Raw genomic sequence first — 13,180 nt, forward strand, 5'->3', positions numbered from 1 at the left:
AGACACCAAGAAACAAGTAGATGAAGACAGAGATAGAAGAAACAAATTTAATTTTCATGGGAGGGAGAAAGGAAACAAAAACCAAACCAAAACCAAACATGAAATGCAATGGGAGAAGCGGGTTAAAGGCTCGACCTGTGGAGCGGGCGCATGCTCAGGGCCCCGCTCCTCGCTGCATGCCCCACGCCTGTGCCTGAGCTGCCTCCGGGCCACCACCTCCTCTCCTCAGGTCATCCCCCCGCTAGAGAAGCTTCAGCTCAACAACTGCTCTGTCCCTTTTCATGCAGAGCTTAAAACCAGGCCCCAAAACCACGTTCTGCTTTTTATAGGGGGTGACATGAGAAGCCACTTTGCAGAGGAGTTCACTGCAACAGATGAGAAGATCAGGGAGATATTTTGGTGCAGAAAATTTGGGATTGGGAGGAAAAAACAAGCCCTTGGGAAGCAGGAACCATTCTCAGAGGAGCTGCAAGAAGCGTCTGTCGCAGTGAATATAATTTCATCTCTCTGGGACTGAATAGCAAAGGAGGGAAAAAATAGAAGTGTTTCCTACCCAAAACCACAGCAGGGCTGGCCAAGAAGGAGCTGGAGAGCCTGGCCGGGCACCCAGCTCTGAACCGAGTGAGCAGCATCACACACCTTCACCCCCCCGCCCGGCACCAGCTCCGTGTGAGAGCGGTTTTTACCTTCCAATGTCTCGTCACCGTCTGAAATCAGCTCGTCATCGGAGCAGATGTTGAGGATGTTAACCAGCATTTCTGTGACTGCAAGAACACACACAGGGAGGTTAGAGGGGCCCGGAGCAGCAGCAGAGGTACTCGAGAGGATGAGCTGGACCAGCAAGTGATATCAAGGTCATTTACACTCTGGAAGTGGGAGCCCAGAGACACTTTTAGCTGCGCGCTGCTGGTACCTCAGCAGTACCCAGAGCAGACGACACAGTTCACACCTTCTGCCAAGGAGGTGGATGCAGTCCAAGCACATCACAGCTGAAAGAGACGCGGGGAGGGGGGTGCCAATACTCCTGCAGAACAGCCTGGGCTGGCGCAAGGCCCCACCTCCCCACGCCGGCCCCACAACCTGCCTCCGAGACATCAGCTCTGAGCGGGGGGAGCTCGACCTTTGGCTCCTCAGAGTCAAACCACCCTCAGCCCTTCAGAGCTCGGAGTCATCCTCCAAGCATACGGCCATGGGGTGGGACTGAAACCGACTGGGAGATGTAAAACCCCTCCTGCCCAAAAGCTGAGGCAAAGTCTTGGCCAGATTTTAAGCTGCTTCGTCTCCTTTGGGATGAACTAAGCCTTTAAACCGGAGCGAAGGCTTCCTTTTTGGTGGGCCACCAGCCAACAGGAGATTTTAATTCCTCTGCTGCAAACCCAGAGCAAGAGAAATGTCTTTAAATTCTGTGGTGGGGCCACAGCACCCAAGTGCAGCTCCAGCAGCAATGCACAAATAGCAAGAAATGGTCGTTTTCTTGGTCATAGCTTTCTACAACTGGTAGCAACAAGGATTTTCACAAGGGCTTGACCCATTAACGTGCAGATCTCCTTGAACCCCAACTGCTTTCCAGTGCTGGCTGGTAATGAAGGACTTACAACACCCTCCCAACATAGGTAACAGCCTGTGGGACAGGTTTCTGATGCTCAGGGTACTACGACCAGCCGCTGGGTAACTCGGACATCCAAATCTCTCTTACCCTTTTCCCCTACAAAAGGCAAAGACCATGTGAAGACATCCATGAAGTTTGGAAGCCAGTAGGGGTGAGGGGAGCAGTTGAACTGCCTGATGTTCATGACATTGTTTTCATATTTCAGTACAGCAGCTAGGAGAGAAGGAAAGACAACACGTGTCCAGCTCCAACGAAACTCCATTACCAACAAGACCCATGCAGAGCCAAACTGCCAGCCCTCCAGAATGAGAAGGCTTAAGTTTACCCATTGTTTCTCTAAGGCTTGTAATATTGAAGGTCAAAATAACGAAGCTGTTAACATTTGGGCAAAGCAGAAGATCCAACACAAAGCCAAGATCCAAAGCGAGGGGTAAAAACACCCCACAGTTGAGGGAAGTTCCCATCACACTCGTATGGTTTTAGGGGCCCAGTTACAGGTTAAAAGCTTGCCCATAGGAGCAGCTCCTCTTTTCAGCCCTCAGCTGGCACGGGCTGGGGTGGAAGCACTATTCCAGGCTTTGTAACGTGACAGCCAGTTGCCACAGTACTACATTAAGCCTCGGAGCCGGAGCACCCGGCCACTTCCAGCAACCCTGCTGCCATCAGGGCAGCACAGAAAGCTCCTTCTCACTTCATTTCATGCACAAGAATGCACCTAGAGGAGAGGGCAGAGTGGGCAAGGCGAGGGAACATGCAGAGGGATCTCCTAAGCAGGCCAGGACAGCCCTGCCAGCCTTACCCTTGTTGTTATAGACATCTAGGTAATTTGGTGCAGAGAAGATTGTGATTAACGATGGGAAGCCTGTTGTCTGGCTCTTCCTGTACATTCGGTACCTGAAAGAGAGGTCGGTGTTGAACACGCAGCTCTGGCTGGGGCTGTGCCAGCAGGGCAGGGGCAGCAGCACTCACCCGGCATCCTGCGCTTCGTGGGCTCGGATAACGGATAACAAACTATTGTTCTGCAAGAACTCACAAACCGCAGGGTAACTGCAACACAAAGCAAGCACGGTGAGCGCAGGAGGAGCCGGAGCACGGCCATGGACCTGGCCCCAGGAGCCAGCCCTTCGCAGCACCCCCGAGCAGGGGCACTGCCTATTACCCCACTCAAAAACTAACTGCAGCGCATTCTGTCGCACAGACCCTGGTGCCAAATCCTCCCTCTCAGCCAGGCTACAAGTGGTCTGTCAGCAGAAATGCTCCTCTTTTAGACAGGAAAAGATTATTTCCTAGAGCTCCCGGTACTATCCAATGCCTGAAAACCACTGCACAGGCTCCCTGCCAGCGTCTCCGCTGTCCGATAGCACCATTTCATAAAGTGACATATCCAGAGACAGCTCAATATTCCAGGAGGGGAAAAAACCAACAAGATTTTGTGCATTAGAGCCAACCGAAGGCTATGTCAGAGCTGGGCACACTGTAGTGTGTTCTGAGTGGCAATTCACCTCCTCATACACCTTAGGGTAAGGGGAGAAGAAGAGCTCTAGTCCCTCAGAGCACCCTAAAGAGCCGACGGCAGGGAGTTAGAGCTAAATGATCTTTCAAGTCCCTCCCAACCCAAAGCACCCCACGATTGTGTGACTCTAACCCACCGCTCACCTGTAGAAATAGGAGCAGCCTCGAACAGTGTTGTGGGCAAAATGCTCCAGCGTCTTCTCGTTGCCGTAATCCTCTGATGGATCGGACCAGAGCAGGTCACACATGGGACCAAAGGCTGGAGGCTCCTTAAACCTGTCTAACTGAAGAACGCACACAACCTCAGGCTAGCGCTGGTGGAAGCTGCGGCACTGAACACACACCGACGGGCCTGGAGCTCCATCCAGGAGCCAAGGAAGCCATTAACCACACCATGAACCACGTGAAAGGCCCACAGAGGTTACTTACTTTCCTAATGTCATCTAGACATGTGATTTCTGGAGACAGTCCTCCATGGACACACAGAAATTGCTGGTTTAAGAGGGCAGCAAGAGGAAGACAGTCAAATGTATCCATACACGCATCATACACTCGCTCCGAATACTTGATTCGACCTGGAAAGATGGGAGCAGGGGGAGGAAAAGAGGGAAGAATTGAATTCATTGGCTCATTTACACCTGCACTAAGGTTAATGTAAGGGGCCACGTGCCTGCCACTGCAACAGAAAACGTGGGACACGCATGAAAGCCACCCCATCCCCTTCCTGCTGCGCCTCCAGGAGCCCTCCCAGCCTCAGCTGCGGGGCACATCAGACAGTGGGAAGCGCAGCAGCAATGTTACTCAAGCATTCCAGACAGGAATTGCCTTTTCAGCTGGACACGGGTGCTGTGGGGCGGGATCGGACCGATGCCGCAGTCCGATGGATCTTCACCTCAGGGCTGTAAGTGGTGGCAACCTCTGCTGCACGTCCCACCCTAACAGAGGTGAAGAGGATGCTTCCACACATCAAGCAGAGATACTGTGGCCTTTCCAAAAGCAGCTCAGCTGTTACAGCCAGGGAGCTATCCCTCACTGCCTCCTGTCAGAGCAGAGAGCAGGGACCACTGCAGGGCAGAGCTGTGTTAACACAGCCACAGCTCTGAGCAGGCCCCGTTACTGCTGTAAAACTTGTCTCTGCAGAAGTGCCTGAATGGGAAGTTCACCTTTCCTCCAGCTTCATTTCAGGTACTAACAGGATTTTTCAGCTGGATGCTAGGATACAGGAAGTAGAAAGGCAGTATCTGGTTTTCCAAAGGGGAAAATAACCCTATCACCTCTGGCTCTCTGGTTCAAATCGAGCTCGGCTCAACAGGAGCTCATCTACCACCATGTGATGACCACAGTATCCAGCAGAGAGCTGGCTGGTGTCTTCCAACTCATCTCTGTGTAAAGAGATGTCACCACCTCAGCACCCATCAGCCTTACCCCATCCTGAGCACCCAGACCTGAAGGGCTGAAGATGGGGTTTGTGCCCTGCCTGGAAGTACTTCCTGAGGTCAGACCCTTGAGCAACCATTCCCCACCAGAGCACTGCATGTTGCTGGTGTAAACCTTTGTTACTGCTTGGAGGAGCGACCACCACCCTCTGGGCAGAGGGGTCGTTCCCCAGCCTGTCGCCATCATCGCTTGCACGAACACAGAAACGCTGCAGGGAACGATCTTTAACTCAACCAAACTGATCTTCCAGGTAATGATTCTCCCCCGTGCAAACACTGAGGAAGGAATCCTTTATTTGTTCCCAATTGTAATCGCTGATCCCAGCTGCACAAGCTGGAGCTGCAAGTGGTTTGGCAGGAATTGTGTGTTGCTGGGGCTGGAAGCCGGGGAGGGGTGCGTGCAACTGCCTCAGCACGAGACAGGGGAGATGTGTTCACGTTCCTTCCATCCACACTCACTCTTTGTAACCAAAAGGCCACATCAACACGTGTTTGGTACCTTACAGGACATGTGTCTGGGGCTTTTCTTTAGCAGAGGCTGAAACAGGACTATATATGCAGGAAGAAAAGCATGACAGGTTTGTACAGCTCCAGAGCTCACCAGGAGCGCTCGGAGCAGGCACAAAAGTCAAGACACAGCACATTTAATACATTTCAATCCTTCTTCCATTGACTGATACTTACATTCCTGCTTAAAGGTGAAGTATTCTGTGAGGTGCCTGCACTCATGGTTCCCTCGAAGGAGGAACAACGTTTTGGGGTGATTTATCTTTAAACTCCATAAATACAGCACGCACTGCAAGGAAGGCAAGAAGGAGATGGCATGTCATAAAACCCTTTTATAGGGCACTCATCAGCCGAAGACTTCCCTAAGTGTTTCTGGGAAGACACCCAACAAGCTGGATTCAAAGAAGAACCCTGAGAGAAACCCAGCTCCATAATCGGCAGCAGATCTTCTCTTGGCCAACCTCACCGTGGGGGAAAGCCACAGCGAGCACTTCTCTATATTAGGCCTGAGCTGGAGAAGTGACAAATGAGATCGAGTTCAACTGAAACCAGCTCTGGGCTGGGTGGGGGCAGCTTCTCCTTCCAGCACAAACCAAAGCAAGCAGCAGCCATGTGGGGAGCAGCACAGCCAAGGCAGCTGTGCAGCGGGACGTGGGATCCAGATGTTGCGATGCAGAGCAGGGCAACGGCTCCTCACTCATCTCAGCAAGTGCATGAAACACCAGGAAAATTAAACCTGATCCTCCCCACTGACCCCCCCCTTGTTTTGCTGCTCACGCTCCAGTCACGTGAAGTTCAAGTGCAAAACAGGAAAAGCCCAGCCAAGAAACAAGCTCAGCAAAGCCTTGAAGAGGGCTTCCCACATCCCCTGTCGGAGCAGGGCACCTGTAAGAAGATCAGCTCTGATGAGGCACAGCCCAAAGTCAAACTGAAACAAGCACTTTTCTCAGGGTCCCAGGAATATGCTCTGGTGGCTTTCCAGAACAGAAGGGAAGGGCTGGAAAACACGTGTGCTCACCCTCCTGTGCTAAACTTTGTCAAGCTGACAGCTACATCAGCGGGAATCTAGCATGGGGAAACGTTATCGCATCTCCCTTGTTGATTCCGAGTGCTGGAAGGACAACCCATAATGACAGCAAGCTTGAAGAGCTGGATTAAAGTCTCTAATAAGAGCTTACCCTGTAGGCTGACATGCTACAGAAGGAGCACATTGGAGAAGGTGAGCCATGAAGTCTGCCAACAGTCTGACACTGAAGCCACCGCTGATCTGATGCACAGATCTGCAACCAGCTGCTGGGGCATGGAAACAGCCTCCAGAACCCAAGCAAACCACTTTCCAGGTAAGTTCTAGTACAGAGACCTTAAATGTGATGTTTAAGCACTGAAGCTGCAAGGTAAGCTCTGCATTAGTCATTCCAGCTGCATGCAGGGATCCCTAAATCCCCAAGGCGCTGTAAAGCTCCCGCCTGTGCCTAACTCAGAACTCAACCCCACTGAGAAGGACTTGACTGCAAACCCGGAATTCCAAACCAGAACAAAGCAGGGCCGGGGGCAGCCAATTTAAGCTGTGGTTAAAATAATGTCTTATTGCATCTATTAACAGCAGAAATGTTCCCAACAAACCTATCTGTAATTATTGTGTGATGTAAAAGCTTTAGCCTCCTGTGTTTGCAACCTGAATGTCATGTGTCTGAGCCAGCAGAACTGCAAAGGGGAAGTCACTGCAAGTGAACCAAACGACTTGCTAAGGCCTGGAGGAAGCAGCCAGCCCTGGTGCAAAGCAAAGCAGGAGAGAAGAGATCAATACAGAGGAGGATTTGGGATGTACAGTCACAGAAGGGCAGCAGCTTACACAAGAGAGATGTAAAAGCACACTCCAAGTGTGTGAAAGTGAAATCACAGAATGGGTTGGGTTGGAAAGGACCTTAAAGATCATCCAGGTCCAACTTCCAAATGGGAGCGAATGGAGCCTCTGGGCAGCAACAAGCAACACAGTTTGCCTCAACACCTCCTTGGTCCCCAGTTCTGCATCTTGTTTCCTGATTGCCTGCACCAGGATGCAATTATACAATTACCTCCTATTTCATTTAGTTAAAAGGTCATGATTATCAGCTGCTCTGGGCAGGCAGTCCATAATAACCCCCCCCACAAGTGTGTGCAGTGATTTACCCTGCCAGAGGGGAGACTGAGATGAGCTCTGAGGCAGAAGCTCTTCCCTGTGAGGGTGCTGAGGCGCTGGCACAGGGTGCCCAGAGAAGCTGTGGCTGCCCCATCCCTGGCAGTGTTCAAGGCCAGGTTGGACACAGGGGCTTGGAGCAACCTGCTCTAGTGGAAGGTGTCCCTGCCTGGGGCAGGGGGTGGAGCTGGAGGAGCTTTAAGGTCCCTTCAACCCAAACCAGGCTGGGGTTCTGTGATGATTCAGGAAAGCCTGATCATGCTGGTGCTCTTCACCTTCCCAGTGAAGCACAGGGAAACCTGGATGCCTTTCCATCACCTGAGCCTCTGGGACAAAGCAATCAAAATTCCAACCCCAAAATTCCCATATGACCCACTTCTGCACCTCAGAGGCTGCTGCAGCTCTGCATTTTACAGAAGTCTTGAAACACCTTCGTGTATAAAGCAAATCCACCCATATACCCCATGAACTCTCTCCTCGCAGCCATCCAACGCCAGCAGGAAAGCTGTTGTCTCACTCTGGAAACCAGCTTCTGCACATCCAGGTGGGAACATCTCCCAGCGCACGGCTGCACGGTGCAGTAGGTGGGAAGAAGAGGCACACGTCAATCGAGGAGAATCAAGCCTTGGAGGTTCTGCCTCAGCAGTGACAGTTGGAGCAGCCCCCGCACACACGACTCCTGAAGGATCGGTGGCTCTTCCCTCCGCACGTGGGGAAAGGGGCAGGAGAAGAGTCAAGAGCAAGAAGAGCTTTGTGCTCAGAGCTGATGGAGACCCATGGCCCCAAGGCTCTCAAACCACAGGCTGCTAGCACAGGCTCTGCGTCAGGCTCGGCCACAACAGGAGCTTCACCTATGACTTTCTGACCTTCCTCCTTAAAAAACACCCCTTCCCACCAGCTCTGCTCTCCCAGGTGAACTCATCATCCATCCCGCTGGAATTCCACACCATCCCAGCGCAAAGACAAGGGCACCGAGCCCCAGCTCAGGCACTCGCTTCTGCAGGTCTGGGAGTGAAATCCCAGCCTGGGTTGGGTTGAGGGGACCTCAAAGCTCCTCCAGCTCCAACCCCTGCCCCGGGCAGGGACACCTTCCATAGAGCAGGCTGCTCCAACAGCTCCACGTCCCTCTTGTGCTGTCGCCCCAGAGCTGGGCACAGTATTGACTGCAGGGTACGGGCAGAGAGCGGGAGCAGCACTTCACCACCCGCTGACGTGTAGCCACAGGGTCCAGCAAGTCCGGTTTGAAGGTTTCTCTGATAACACTGAGAAATGTCTACACCTTACCCCAGCCAGAGCTGCTGTGCTACAACCTAATGTCTTTTCCAGGTACACACACTTGAACTGCGCGAGCCGACCCGTTCCAAGCAGCAGGCACATGCCTGTTCTTCCCCTTCCTCCCCTGGGGTTCCGGGGCTCCTGCTGCCAGCGGCACCGCTCCCCCCGATCCTGCTCCCTGGCACACCATGGCTCACCCCCAGCGTGCAGAAGACAGGGCTGGAAGCGAGTCAGGGTGCTGCTAAAGCACAAGCTGTCAGCAGCACCCTCCCCATATCCTCTGCAGAGCCCTTCAGAGGAGCGCTTGCATCCACCACCTTCATCCACGAGTTCCTCCCCAGAATCTAACTGAGAAAGGCTTCTCTCAGACCCGACAGCTCGGCTATTCCTGCACTGGGGATGCACCCTCCCTCTTCCAAGAGAAACCACTTCCTCTGTTATTCCAGGCCACTTTTCCCACCTTAAATGCCCCCGTTACGCTGCCTCCCGCCGGGATCAGAACTCCTCCGGGCTCTGCCTCTGCGCAGCCCCAGGCCTGCAGCCCCCGGCTGTGCTGCAGTTGCTCCCAGCTCTGCCCCCCGCCTGCTCTGCCCCTCACAGACCCTCAGAGCCAGCAGCAGCCGGGGGCACCCCTCAACTCCTCTGCCCTTCAAGACCACCACGTCCCAGCGCTTCCCAGTACGTGGCTGGTGCATCCCACAGAGCTGGGAAACCCTGAGAGGACACCAGACACTGGCTGGTGCCGGTGTTACCGGCACACGGGCACAGCGTGGCCAGATTCACAGCTCCACAGCACCACAGTGGTGGGTCCCAGCGAGGTGTCCAACAGCCCAGGGCATTTCCTGCTCCTTCCCCCTGCCCCAGCCCCGGCCCCACAAGGCTGCTGCTCCCGGGGCCGGGGGAGCAGTGACTCAGAGCTCTCGTGCTCTCCTCTCCCTGCTAAGCTGGATCCTGCATGTTTTCAGCATTTGCTTCCCACTGCCTGCAGGATCCCACTGCCTGCACCATACAATCAACTCTGCCTCGTTTCCCTGACTGACAGCTACAAGAGAGATTAAAACTCGAGTTTAGAAGCCAGAGTTTAGTCATTAACCCCACCGCTGCCATTTAACTCTGTCACTGGGTGAGGATCCAACCTCAGTCATGACACAGGATCATGGAATGGGTTGGAAGGGACCTTAAAGCTCATCCAGTTCCAACCCCCCTGGTCAGTTTAGGACGAGCACGCCCAGGCGCAGCTTTGTCACCTCTATACTGAAGTAGCCTCTGTCCACGTAGTCCCCCAGGAAGAGGTAGCGGGTGTTATTGGGTGATCCTCCGACTTCAAACAGCTTCATCAGGTCAAAGAACTGCCCATGAATGTCACCGCACACTGCGGGAGGAAGAGCAGCACAAAAGAGGGACAGAATTACAAGCTAAGAAAAGAAAGGTCGTGACAGCAACCAGGAGCTGTGCTCTGACCCAAACCAGCCCTGCTTGACACCAGCTTCTGCACAGATGTGCTCCATCCACACCAGCAAAACCCTCTCCTGAGAGCCCGGGCAGTTTCAAAGCCTTGCTGGTGGATGGACCACAGCAGAGAACTGCTCCAGCGAGCAGCTCCCCTCTCCCTGAAGGCCTTTATTTAGACCTGCAGAAGGCTCTGACCTGTGATGGGAGCCTCCACCTCAATCATTGTCTTCTCGTGCCTGAGGATGGCGGCGCCGTCGTTGATGATCTTGAGCGCGGCGTCCTCCTCCAGGCGCCCTTCCTTCACCAAGTGGCTCTTGAGGACGTCGAGCCGGGGCTTCCCATCCTCAAACACCTCCTTCAGGGTGAGCCGCTGCGTGGGGGGAAACGGGACAGCTGGGGAGGGAAGGGAAGAGGTTACCACCACAGCAACGACAGCGTTCCCAGCACAAGGCCCCGGTTCCAGCCTCGCGATGAACACGCTCGGAGGCAGCTCTCCCCGAAAACGATGCTCTCCAACAGCCAAAGCAGCAGAGCTCTGCTGCCAGAGCCCCCGAGGGCACCCCTCGCGGGTGTGAAAAGCCACCCTGTGTGCACTGAATGCCCCAGGCACCCGCAGCAGAGCTGCCTCGGCCCCCGCGGGGGTCAGCGCTGCGCCCTGCCTGCAAACCCCAGCAGCAGGAGCACACCCCGGCCCCAGCACCCGCCCCAGCACCCAGGGCACGGCACCAGGATGTGAAACTCCTGCTCAGGGAACGGCACAGAGCCCCAAGAGCAGAAGCTGCCTCCAGCGGGCAACAGCCTCGCACCTCCCAGCACAGGCCACTTCGAACCCCGAACCCCAGCTCAGAATGGGTAAATCCCCATCAATCCAACGTTTAAGCCTCATCTATTTGCACCAAATTCCCCAGTTTCTAACTCTAGACAGAAAACACCCCATGCAAAGCCATTGTGGTGATTATTTTCGTGGTAGGCAATGACAATAATCAGGTGTTATTTGAGAGAAGTGTGACCTCTAGAAGAAAGGAACCACCCCAAGCAAAAACCCACTACAAGTGAGAACATCCAGCTTCCCCCTCTGCCTTCTCCTGGGCCTGCCTGATAGAAAGAAGAAAACGGTGTCCCTTAAAGCAGACAAGGTGCCAGGGGGTGGAACTGGGGGAGCTTTAAGGTCCCTCCCAACCCACCCCAGGCTGGGATCCACGACTCTGCAGCCGCAGTGCCTGGTGTGCGCTGGACACCCCCCAGGTCCGAGGCAAAGGGTCTCTCACAGCCACTCCAACGCAAGCACCAGCCTGCTGCAGAGCACAGGGCACCCCAGCACACCCCACACGGAGCAAACCCACTCACTGGGTGATGCACCAGCTCTTCCACAGCTCCTGACGGGACCTGTCAGGCACTGCAAGACAGGCTCGCACTCAGCTGTAATCCAGCTGGAGCAGCAAAGTGTCTGACGTGCAAATGAGGCCCCTGTCCTCCCCATCACCCACAGCGCAGAGTGCTCGATTTAAGAGGAGGTAGTGCTGGCCCAATAGCACAGTGACTAACAGCAATGCAGCTGATCTCTTTGACATGCAAATAGCGCAGCTCTTCAGCCTGGGAACCAGGGGCAGAAAGCAGAGAGGCAGCACAAGAGGCTCTCTGGGGCTGAACAGCAATTTTCAACGCACCAAGTGAACTGGAGGGCAGAGAACAGGGGTGGGTGTAATGAAAGGGGAGCTGGTGCCTGCAACAGGCGCCTCTTCCCATCCAGCCCTATGGAAGCTCTGCTCTGCTGGCTGGGTGCTAAGTGCCCTGCGTGCCTCGGATGGTCCAGAGCACACACAGCACCTTCCCCATGGAGCTGCCAACTAAAGAGGTCTCAGCAAGACCCTGCTCCCAGCAGCACAGGCAGCACTGCAGCCCTGCTCCCAGCAGCACTGCAGCCCTGCTCCCAGCAGCACAGACAGCACTGCAGCCCTGCTCCCAGCAGCACAGACAGCACTGCAGCCCTGCTCCCAGCAGCACTGCAGCCCTGCTTCCAGCAGCACAGACAGCACTGCAGCACTGCTCCCAGCAGCACAGACAGCACTGCAGCCCTGCTCCCAGCAGCACAGACAGCACTGCAGCACTGCTCCCAGCAGCACTGCAGCCCTGCTCCCAGCAGCACAGACAGCACTGCAGCACTGCTCCCAGCAGCACAGACAGCACTGCAGCCCTGCTCCCAGCAGCACAGACAGCACTGCAGCCCTGCTCCCAGCAGCACTGCTTCACTGCATTTACAGCTCATCTCTTCAGCCAAGAGAAAAACCACCTGAGCCCTCTGGTTCCTGATGGAATCCTCGCCACGCTGCAGGATGGCACCGCTGCTGGGGGGGAGGATGCAGCACTGGCACTGCAGAGCCAAGGGAAGCTGACACAAAGAGGGAGGCCAAAAGGAGCTGGGTGGGAATGCGGGCGCAGGACTCGGGAGCGAGGGGCCATGAAGTGACTAGAAAACAAGCCGTGTTTCTGCAGAGCTGTCCTGGCATGGGCCACCGAGCCCACAGGGAGGGCCAGGGCACGGGAAGGTCAGATGGTTTATAAGGAAGAGAACAGAGAAATAGAACCCTGGAGTGGTTTGGGTTGGAGGGAGCTTAAAGCTCATCCAGTCCCTTCCACTAGAGCAGGTTGCTCCAAGCCCCTGTGTCCAACCTGGCCTTGAACACTGCCAGGGATGGGGCAGCCACAGCTTCTCTGGGCACCCTGTGCCAGCGCCTCAGCACCCTCACAGGGAAGAGCTTCTGCCTAAGAGCTCATCTCAATCTCCCCTCTGGCAGGTTAAAGCCATTCCCCTTGGCCTGTCCCTACAGGCTCTTGTCCAAAGCCCCTCTCCAGGTTTCCTGGAGCCCCTTTAGGCACTGACTGTTACATGGTCTGTTACAGGAACCATTCAGTCCATATTCCCCATCATTCCAGGCCTTCAAACACAGCCCCTGAGAGCGGAGCCACCCTGACGGGGTGAGAAGCCCACAGGAGCGGAGTCACAGCAGCTTTGTGACCAGGAGAGCAGCAGTGCCCGCCACACGCTGCAGAGGTGCAGGAGCAGCTCCTGGCAGGGCCTGCGCTGCCTTGCCTGGGTAGCCCCGGCGAGCAGAGTTATGCAAGATAAACCATGAGGCTCCGCCAGCGTGAGCAGCCAAGAACTTTTATGTAAGTTCCCTCGCTGGCTTTGCACGGCTCCCCTCCCACGAGGAG

The 13,180-nt window shown here is 54.9% G+C and overlaps 1 protein-coding gene across 2 annotated transcripts in view; it reads right to left on the reverse strand.

The window, feature by feature from the left end:
- Nucleotides 1-13,180, reverse strand: part of PPP3CC (protein phosphatase 3 catalytic subunit gamma) — a 30,784-nt gene that overhangs the window by 9,750 nt on the left and 7,854 nt on the right. For both annotated transcript variants that reach the window (XM_030510235.1, XM_030510236.1), the window contains exons 2-10: nucleotides 10,163-10,360; nucleotides 9,763-9,887; nucleotides 5,242-5,353; nucleotides 3,551-3,696; nucleotides 3,266-3,405; nucleotides 2,579-2,656; nucleotides 2,409-2,503; nucleotides 1,697-1,822; nucleotides 687-764 (exon numbers count right to left, since the gene is read on the reverse strand). In XM_030510235.1, coding sequence (XP_030366095.1) covers nucleotides 687-764; nucleotides 1,697-1,822; nucleotides 2,409-2,503; nucleotides 2,579-2,656; nucleotides 3,266-3,405; nucleotides 3,551-3,696; nucleotides 5,242-5,353; nucleotides 9,763-9,887; nucleotides 10,163-10,360 — 1,098 coding nt within the window. The remainder of the gene's footprint in view (nucleotides 1-686; nucleotides 765-1,696; nucleotides 1,823-2,408; nucleotides 2,504-2,578; nucleotides 2,657-3,265; nucleotides 3,406-3,550; nucleotides 3,697-5,241; nucleotides 5,354-9,762; nucleotides 9,888-10,162; nucleotides 10,361-13,180) is intronic.

Source organism: Strigops habroptila, chromosome 21, assembly GCF_004027225.2.
Source record: "Strigops habroptila isolate Jane chromosome 21, bStrHab1.2.pri, whole genome shotgun sequence".
NCBI classification, from domain to species: Eukaryota; Metazoa; Chordata; class Aves; order Psittaciformes; family Psittacidae; genus Strigops; species Strigops habroptila.